We start from the raw sequence: 10,370 nt of genomic DNA, 5'->3' as shown, positions 1-10,370 counted from the left end.
TCACTGGTAAACCTTTGTTTGAATTGTGTGAGTACGAAATCGATCTAACACTAGAGGGCTTACTGAGTAAGGTGAGTGCCCTGATATGCTTCATTAGTGACCTTCGGGTTGCCAAATGTATTAGAGCATAAGGGTACTACTTGTATAAGCGGGGAATCACCCCTATCCTTGGGTAATATCGTGAGTTAAATATTTTGCATGTGATTGATTAGGATCAGAGAATGATTTCAGAAATTATGTTAATGATTTTCAAATATCAAATATTATGTTGTCATATAAACTCATGTTGGTCACACACTATTTTAATATATTGTTTCTTTCCTTACTAAGATGTGTCTCACCCGAATATGAATTTATCTTTTTCAAGACCTCCACGAGATCGTGCATAGAGAGCTCGAGGTTATTACAACATTTTTTTTGGGTTTATAGAAGGGAAAAAAGTATAATTTTGATTTTTGGGATATATATTAAGTTATGATTTATGTTTTATATTTTAAGTTTTCTGAGATATGGATGATTGTGAATGCTGGATGTGTATATATGAGAATACATCTGATGAATAATTATTTTGAATTATAGATAAAAATAGTAAACTCTGGTATAATATTTATGGAAATTATATTTATGTTTTCTACTGCGTACATGACGTTAGAATGTAGATTATTAGGTAAATGAATGGATTAGTAGCACTCCGAATCCACGTAGGGGGTCGGGGCGTTACACTAATAGTATTGTATTAGTAGACAAAGTCAACAATATTGGTGACGGTTCATAGAAATCGTCGCTAATAAAACATTATTAGTAACAACTCTCTTAAACTGTCACTAATAGTCTATTCTTAGTGACGATTTTTATAAACTGTCACTAGTAGTGTTTTTATTTAAATATATATATATAAATAAAATTTATTTAATAATATTAGTGTTGGTTTTCATTGATAGTCCATTATTAGCGACGGTTTACAAAAACAGTCACTAATAGTATTTTATTAGCGATGGTTTACAAGAACCATCACTAATAGTGTTTTTTAAATAAAAAATATAAAAATAATTTATTTAACTATATTAGTGACGGTTTAAAAAAATCGTCACTAATACTCTATTATTAGCGACAGTTTATGAAAACCGTCACTAACAGTGTTTTTTATTAAATTTTTTTAAAGATTCTTATTAAAAATTAAGAAAATCAATAGTTTGGTTAAATGTGTAGAATATTTTTTTCAAAAATTTATTTATAAATTTCAATATAATTACAAAAAAGATAACTTCTTTTCAATTTTTTAAAAAATTATATAAAATAAATTTTGAAATCATTTATTTTGGAAATTTGGATTTTAAGTTATGTATTAGAAAAAACTTTACATATGGTCAATATAATTAAAATCCAAAATTTGAATTTCATCATCCCATTCACAATGTAAGAGTTAGAAATCTATAAAATAATAAAAAAATATTTTCTAAATTTCATATATAAATTTAAAAATTTTGAGTTAAAAACTATTTTCAACAACTAAAAAATGAAAAAATAAAATTATTTCCGTAAGCATATAGTGTGAAAATTATTTATTGTTATTTATTTATCTCGTAAATGTCATAAAAATGTAAAATTAGCTAGTTTATGTTTTTGTATGTTCTTGAAAAACTAAAATGAAAAACAATTTAGAATGGATCAAGAACTCCCGGGAAAATTTTCTGACTTGAATTTAGGTTGGAGAATGTTGAATTCTTGTTTGTCCTGCTAATATCATTCCAAGCTAGAGTTTCCATTAGGAACTACAATTAGTGGAAGAGTCATACGTTGACTTGAGCAAATGTAATGAAGTATATGTTTATGAAGATGTGCAATCCTAAGATTTCACCATTTGATTAAACGAGAATGCATAGGAAAGGTTGCAATACCTCTGTATCGAGGAATCTTAGCAATCCTAGTGAAAGACATTTCAAGATCAAGGTAGTCGGTAAGTGAATGGAGCAATGAGGAGGAAGATTTCCCTTGGATACGGAGGTTCAACCCAGTGCTAGGGTGACTCTAATGTGAAATCAAAGGTGGCACCAATTGTTCTACCAGAAAAGGGTGAAAGTAGTTTCCATGACCAAGTCACATAAGGAGTACCCTAAAACTGTCACTAATATATGATTACTAGTGATGGTCTTATTGGGAGAAACAACAATGCTCAAAATCTCTCTTTGTGTGAATCTGCTATGACCATAAAATAAAGCAATATATATGTGAAAAATATATATCCAAACACCACAAACACAAGACACACGATTTTTATGTGGAAAACATTCTCGATGTGAGAAGGAAAAGTCACGTGACCATAGTCCACTCAAAAAATTCCATCATCAATAATAAACATGGGACGAGGCTGCTATATGGTTGACTACCGACTCTTGGGAAGAGACAGATCGTGAGTCTAGGAAGTAATCAGAATTAGTTAGAAAATTTTGAGGATAAAATTTTTATAAGGAGGGGAGATTATAGAAATCTGAGCCTGAAAATTTTTTTAAAAAAACAAAGTTTAAAATAGAAAAATAAAGGAAAACAAAGGAAAACGGAAGAAATTCAACTAGCAGGGCCAAAACAGTAGACAGTTTTTGAGAGCAGAGGAAAAATTGTCACTGGTTTTGGGCCAACTGGGCGAGTCAACCACAAATCGGCGACAATTTTGTGGGAATAGGGAAAACCAGTGCCAATTTTCTCCTAGGATGCTCACCGAAAAATATAAGTGAGCTCATTTTTTTAGGAAATTTCAAAATCCTTCTTTTGGAGCTTTGCTAAGGTTTCAATTATTTTTCACTAAAAGGCTTCAGCAGGCTCTCTCTTACTCCTGGATCACTCTCTCCCTTCACGGCTCATAGGATCTCGTAATTTCATCGATTTGAAAAGCTAGGGTTTCGGTTTTTTCATCCGTTTCAATTTTTTTTTTCAGAATTAGGTAAGGGGATTAAGTTAAGTAAGCTTTTTAATGAAGTTGAATCGTACGAAATGTTTTTAGAGTAAGTATATTTATGTTTTCAGTTGATGTTTCAAAAACCAACCATTCAAAAGACCCTTTTTCAAACCTAGGATATATGTTATTCTATTTTAAGTACAAATGAACGGTGGGAAGCCTGGTTTTATGTTTTAAACTGTATATGCTATGCTTTCTTGGTTGCCTATGGGCTATATTCAAAGTATTTGAAATTGTGTGGCAGGTGAATGATATGTATGTATTATTTTATAACCGAAATGATGAATGTTTGTGAGATACTCGAACTCTTAATGAAAGTACAGGAATATGTTTACGACCGTAAAGGCTAGAATTATGTTTGAGGTCCTGAGGACCATGATTACATTTAACAACTGTAAGCCAAGTTTTATGTGACGGCCAAGGGCTGAGAGTTTTAAATGACAGGTTTTATACGTAATGGATATGAAATATGATTTTTACATTACTTAAATTGCATGATATGCTTTAGGAACCCTGAGGATCCTTATGTTATGAGCATAGTACTGTTGCTAGAGATTATGTATGTGATCGTGTGCACCCTCACTGTACAGCAAGAGTGGTGTGGGCGGTTTCAGTTGGTTAGCCTTGGTAGAGGGTGTATCTTCCCTAGAAGCCTGGACTTCCAGGATGTGGTAAGGTGAACGGAACCACGCAAGCAAGTTGTACATGCCTGTGTAGTCAAAGTAAGATGCGGATGTATGTTTGACTTTGTCTAGGTTGATCATCCTAGGCTTAGTCCAGCCTTCGGGCCGCACAAATCGTCATGAGGATTAAACATGTCGTTAGTCTCAGGGAATGTATTTTATGCATATCTATAGATTTATTTAAATGATATTATGTAATTACTAAATTATTTATATAAGGAAAATGAGACAAGTATTTCCATTTGTATAACGATAGTACCATGTAAGATAGTTATTTTCAGTTAAATGAAGAATGAATGTTTTCTGTAAGCACTAAATGCATGCTGCACACACACTGATATTAACTTGATCATCCTTACTAAGAAGTGTCTCACCCCAATATACAAATCATCTTTTCAAGAAATACTAGGTATTGTGCTTAGTAGGATTAGGGGTGAAAGTTAGAATAGTCTTTTTGTGAAGATTTGTATGATCTCAGGTGTATGTAAATTATGTTGCAAGTCTCTGGACGTGTATAATGGTTGTATCGACCGAACTAGTTGTCCTTTTTAAATCGAATTGTAATGTGGATGTTTGAAACCTTTATATATGAAAGGAACTTAGAACTTTAGTCATGTACCTTTTTTGAATGTTTAATTACTTTCGCTACATTTATTATGATAAATATGGTATCAGGTACACAAACGTCACTAAAGTAGCACCCCGGGCCTACGTGGCGGGTCGGGGCGTTACACTTTATGTGTGTGTTTCTTGGTTATGGTGACGGAGAAAAAGGATGTCATTGTTATGATCTAGAAACACAAAAACTTTATGTTTCTCATCACGTCACCTTTCTTGAACAATTCCTTTCCTCTCTATTCCAACAAGTTCTAGCATCTTAAATGAGTTTGACCTTGTAAACATTGATTCATTTACTTGTGATATTAATTCAAAGTCTTCAGCAGTTGCTCCCATTTATTCTACTTGTTTTTATTTTCTTTTGTAGGTATAAGTCCCCCATCCTCCTTGGCAGACTCCTTTTCATCTTCTAATCATGTGAACCTTGCATCTTCTCGTTATCCAACTCGACTTCGTAAGCTCCCTTCTCATCTTGATTCATATATTCAGGCATCTAATTCTTGTTATTCTTCTAGTTTCGATACTTTTTTTAGTTTCTCTTTTTCCCCATTGTGAGCCTGCTTCCTATAAGGAGGCAGCTTTTTACTCTCTTTGGTAATAGGCTGTGAATGAAGAACTTGCTGCTTTGTTACTAGCATGTGGGAGTTGGTACATCTTCTTCCTGGTAAAACGATAGTGGGATGTCGCTAGGTCTACAAGATCAAAAGCAAGTCTGATGGTTCTATTGAAAGATATACGACCCATTTGGTTGCAAAAGGGTTCACTCAAAAAGTTGGTTTTGATTATGAGGAGATATTTGCACCAATTACTAAGATGACATATGTACGTACTTTGATTATAGTATCTTCTATTAACCAATAGAATCTCTCACAGTTAGATGTAAAGAATGTCTTCCTAAATGGCGATCTCAAAGTGGAAGTTTATATGTCTCCACCCCTTGGTGTTCCTCATCATCCAGGGGAGTTCTGTAGAATAAGAAAAGCTTTGTATGGTCTTAAACAAACTCCCAAGGCTTGGTTTGAGAAGTTTTCTAAAGTGCTTTGTTCTTTTGGCTTTTGCTGAAGTGATCATGATTTTACCTTATTTACTCAATCTACATCTTCTGGCATATTATTGTCCTTTTTAATGTAGATGATATGATTTTAATTGGAGATGAGATAGATGAGATTGCAAATTTGAAATCAAAGCTGCACCACCACTTTGAAATGAAAGATTTAGGGGCCATGAGATACTTTCTTAGCATTAAGGTTGCCTATTCTCCTAAAGTTTATCTCCTCTCTCAATCTAAATATATAGCATATGTTATTCAAAAAGCCCGTCTTACTGATACTCGAGCTATAGAAACTCCTCTTGAACTCAATATTCATTATACCTCTTTTGATGGGGTTCTATTGGCAGATCCAACTCTATACTATACTATTGTTGGTAGTTTGGCTTATATCTCCATCACTCGACCTGATAATGCATATGCGGTTCATATTGTGAGTCAATTTTTCTCCTCTCCCACTATGCTCCATTGGGCTGCTATTCTCCATATCTTACGTTATACTATAATGCCATTGTATTGCAGTATATTAATCCCTTCTACATCTAATTTAGAACTACGTGCTTATTATGATGCTGATTAGGCTAGAGATCCTATAGATCGCAAGTCCACAACTGGTTTCTTATTTTTCTTAGTGACTCTCTCATTTCCTGGAATAGCAAGAAGCAATATGTAGTTTTTCATTCTTCTACTGAGGCTGAGTATCATGCCATGGCTTCAAACACTGCTGAAATAGTTTGGTAGCATTGGTTAGTTGCTGACATGGGGGTCTTACTTGCTGAACCCACTCCTATGTATTGTGACAACACCAGTGCTATTCATATTGCCCATAATTGTATATTTCATGAATGCACTAAGCATATTGAAATTGTTTATCATCTCAAATGTCTTCATCTTCGCGTTGGTACCATCTCTCTCCCATTCATTTCCCCTACCATGTAGTTGGCTGACTTTTTCACAAAGTCTCACACTATTAGTCGTTTCCAGTTTGTACTCGGTAAACTTTTGATGCTTCTCGCTGCGCCATCGTGAGTTTGAGAGGGGATGTTAGATAATATATATATATATATATATATATATATATATATATATAGTTGGGACTACTATTTAGTAATTTGAAGTTACTTTTTCTGTTAATAGAAGAATGGATCTAATTGGAATTGAGAATGTAGACTTATATAGTGAAGATAATATTGAAAGAAAAGCGAAGAGACAGAAAGTTATATCAAGATACTATGCTTTCAATTGTACTATAGTATATGTGTAATGGCATGAGAAGTATATTGCTAAAGAGCCCACACATGATAACTTGGATACTTTGGAAGTGGTGAGGGAAAGAGAATTGTATTTAAGACATATTTGGGGGCGGGGGTGACAGTAGATGCTTTAGCCAACTATGTTTCAATGGTGAGAACTTTCACAAGCTTTGTGTAATTTTACAAGAAAGCGGAGGGTTAAGAAAGACTGCCAATGTTCTTATAGAAGAATCAGTTGCTACGTTCTTGTATACATTAGCACATGGCTGGAAACTCCATGTCATAACACAAATTTTTTTACTTTCGCGAGTCGACTTTTAAATGTTGTGTTATGAGCTGTAGTTCGCTTAAGCAAGGAATTTCTAGTCCAACCTAAAAGAGAAGATGGAGGTTTTGAGGATGAGATGTGAGTTTGGTTTAAGGGCTATCTTAGGGCACTGGATGGGACATATGTTCCAATAACTATTTCACTTTATGAGCAAGGACGATCTCGAAATAGGAAGAACTTTATGACTAATAATGTTTTATGCGTTTTTTCTCAGGATTTGAAGTTCGTCAGTTTTTTACTTGGATGGGAAGGTTCTTCTATTGATGGTAGGATCCCGCATGATGCATTGACAAAACAGGATCCTTTGATTGTCCTAGGTGGTATGTGAGATTTTTCTTTCAACTGTTAAATATTTTAGACTCTTAAATAGATATAGAATATTAACATGTCATTGGTTATTGTATGGAAATATTACCTTGTTGATGCAGGATACACAAATGGCCTAGGTTTTTTGGCTACATACAGAGTCGTTCGATATCATCTCAATGAATGGTCAAAAAGTGGTAATAACCCAACAAACTGTAAGGAATTGTTCAACCTTCGGTGTGCACCAGCAAGAAATGTCATTGAAAGAGCATTCGGTCTACTCAAGAAGTGTTGGGTCATTCTTAGGACACCTTAATTCTTTAATTTAAAAACTTAAGTGAGAATCATTAATGCATGTACCATCCTTCATAATTTTCTATGAGTTTACTAGCTTAATGATTCTTTATTAGTTGAAGTTGACATTGATTTAGAGCATGAAAAATCCAAAGAAAATAATGAAATTGACGAGGAGTAGCAAACTATTAAGTTACTCAAACTATTAGAGTTAACAAGCACATTAGAGCAATATAGATAGCAAATAAGTGGACAAGAAATAGGGACAATTTGGCTCAAGCAATGTTTGGGGATTACCAAGCTAGGGAAACATAGTTCTTATGTATTATGTCTTCATATGTGTTACAATGTGAACTTTATATGTGTCTCTATGTCATCAATTTGTAATTTTGTTTTGTTGGGTTTGAAATCTAGACTTTTTATGTTTACATCTTTATATATGTTAATCAAAATGCAATGTTTATGATAGTAGTTCAAATCTTTGTTCCCATTTTTCCTATTTTAAAAGTAGGATATAAATGTTTATCGTATCTTTCCAAATAGTTTTAATTACTTGTTCCACAAGTATGACTTATCAATCAAGAGAAGAAAATGATAAAGGAAAGGGTCTCAATTAATTCTGATCATTGATAGGTGAATCAAATGTTATATTGTCATCAGTTATAGTAGAGCAAATGCATGTAGGAAATAGGTTAAATGGTGCACTTGCTTGGAAACCAAGTGCATGGAATGCAACTATCACACTGTTGAGTAAGCATGGATTCGCTGTCAAAAAAAAAAAATATGTTAGGAATATTTTGAAGATATGAAAAAAAAAAAAAAAAAAAAAAAAAAGTAACGTTATAACCTTGTGAGTCCTATGCTTGAGAAATCAATATTTTCTTGGAATCATGCAAGAAACAGAGTCGTAGTGACTAAAGAATCAACTTGGAATTCTTATGTTGCTTTGAGTATTCCTACATTATTAACATTAATATGATGATATTAATTGAGCATTATATATAGTATATACATAATGGTGGTGTGCTTGATATTGTTTCCATTATTGCAGTATTTTTGTTATTAATATTGTTATTGTAACCATTAATATTGGTATTTGTAGAAACTAGTAGTACTCTTGTTACCGAGGCTTCTTTTTCATTGCAAATATATGCTTATTCTCTCACTGTTGTTGTTGTTGTTGTTGTTGTTGTTGTTTCTCACTGGTGTTGGCTAAGTCCAAGTAGCTTTATGTTTGCTGCTCAATGTGAACTTTATATGCTTGATGTTGCTCTTTAAACCTAATAGGGACCTTTGGAACATACATATTGTAGAGTTGAAATTCTATCAAAATAATGTTAATGATTCTTATTTTTGTAGGAACATTCTGACGTAATGCCTTATTGAAGTAAGATTCGTATTAAAAATTGGGATGATATATGTACTTTATATTGCAAGAAGTGTGCTACAGGGGAAGAAGCACAAATAAGCCAGGAAGATTGCGCTAACATTATAGCAAATTAATAGTTGTTCAATTGCAAGAGTTTTGACAAAAGAGAAATTGGTGAAGGTGCGACAAATGTCCCATAAAATGTGCATCAAGTGGGAAGATCTAGTTCTTCTACTTCATTGAATCCATGACCAAAGAAGAAACAAAGGAGTTCAAACGTGATTGTGGCGGTTTTGCATCGAATGGCTGATTTCATAACCATGAAACTTCTATGAAAAGACCAACTACTCATATGGTTCTAGATGAGAAGAACAAAGTTTTAGAGTTGGGTCAAAAGCAACTCTTAAAAGTTGTGGATTTGTTGATGCATGATGAGAGGAAATTTGAGAAACTCTATAAACTTCTAGAAGAGTTAAAAATACAGTATGTATTGTTTCATCTTGATCAACATGATATATGAGACTTTAATAGATAGAATTATGGAAGTATTTTGACTAATGTTGCACTTTTAGTTTTTTGCTATTTGTAATTTTTTTTCTTTAGTTTTTAGGCATTGCATCTAGGTTTGGAGAAGTTGATGTTGAATTTTTAATTTTTAATTATGATATTTTCATGAAAATGAAAACAAACTTTCCTTGGTAAAACTGGATCATAATTTTTAGTTATACATGATTTTTTTTAACTCTTTATAACTTTTAGCATGTTTTTAAATGGTGAGAATATTTACGAGCACATTATTACATGAAATGATTAGAAATTAAATCAAGCATGCCCAAATCCATATCCATTACTTAAGGTGATCCAAACAATAAATTTGGATTTGATTAGGAATTCCATTTCTATCTTAGAATTTAGCCAAACCATAAATTTGGAATTCCGTAGATTTCATATACAAACTCATGTATTTATAATTTCAATTCACTTCCAAATCCAAATACTATGTCAATGCACACCTACACCTTCCAATTATTTAAATGAGTGAGAGTTAATGTAATTTAGTTTATTTTAACAACATTTTATAATATATTCTGCTGGAAAAATCAATATTTACATAAAAAGAAATCTCTAAAAGAAAATACTAATTGCAAAGATATTGCGAGATGAATCAGAATTCAAACCACCATCACCAGAAAATTAGAACAATAATAGTACAATAATAGGCAATTACAAGAGGATTATAAATCCATTACAATTATAAGACTAGAAAACAAATTTTAAATTTTTTTGCATCATGCTAATTAAAATTTTTAAAAGCATTAAAATGTACAACCTATCATATGAAGTAAAATAATTATATGGCACAAAATCATAGAACCACATAATATTCATGAGGAGGTCAAAAGCACTGGGATACAGACAGTTGGGAAGAAGGTTTGTTCGATTGCCATGATTTACTTCATATGGCACACCCGCAACAAATGCAAGCTTGAAGGGAAAATAATTTTTCGCTCAGAACTA

The 10,370-nt window shown here is 32.7% G+C and overlaps 1 protein-coding gene across 1 annotated transcript; it reads left to right on the top strand.

Moving 5' to 3' along the window:
* The first annotated feature begins 1,875 nt into the window (after positions 1–1,875).
* Positions 1,876–8,761, top strand: LOC131148618 (uncharacterized). Its single transcript, XM_058098457.1, has 8 exons — positions 1,876–1,957; positions 4,622–4,743; positions 4,856–4,918; positions 5,128–5,296; positions 5,386–5,735; positions 7,098–7,203; positions 7,312–7,386; positions 8,586–8,761. Exons 1-8 carry the CDS (start codon positions 1,876–1,878, stop codon positions 8,759–8,761), a joined length of 1,143 nt encoding a protein of 380 aa, XP_057954440.1.
* The last annotated feature ends 1,609 nt before the right edge of the window (positions 8,762–10,370 follow it).

Source organism: Malania oleifera, chromosome 1, assembly GCF_029873635.1.
Source record: "Malania oleifera isolate guangnan ecotype guangnan chromosome 1, ASM2987363v1, whole genome shotgun sequence".
Classification (NCBI taxonomy): Eukaryota; Viridiplantae; Streptophyta; class Magnoliopsida; order Santalales; family Ximeniaceae; genus Malania; species Malania oleifera.
The sequence above is the reverse complement of the archived record's forward strand: the minus strand, read 5'-3'. Positions and strand labels throughout refer to the sequence as shown.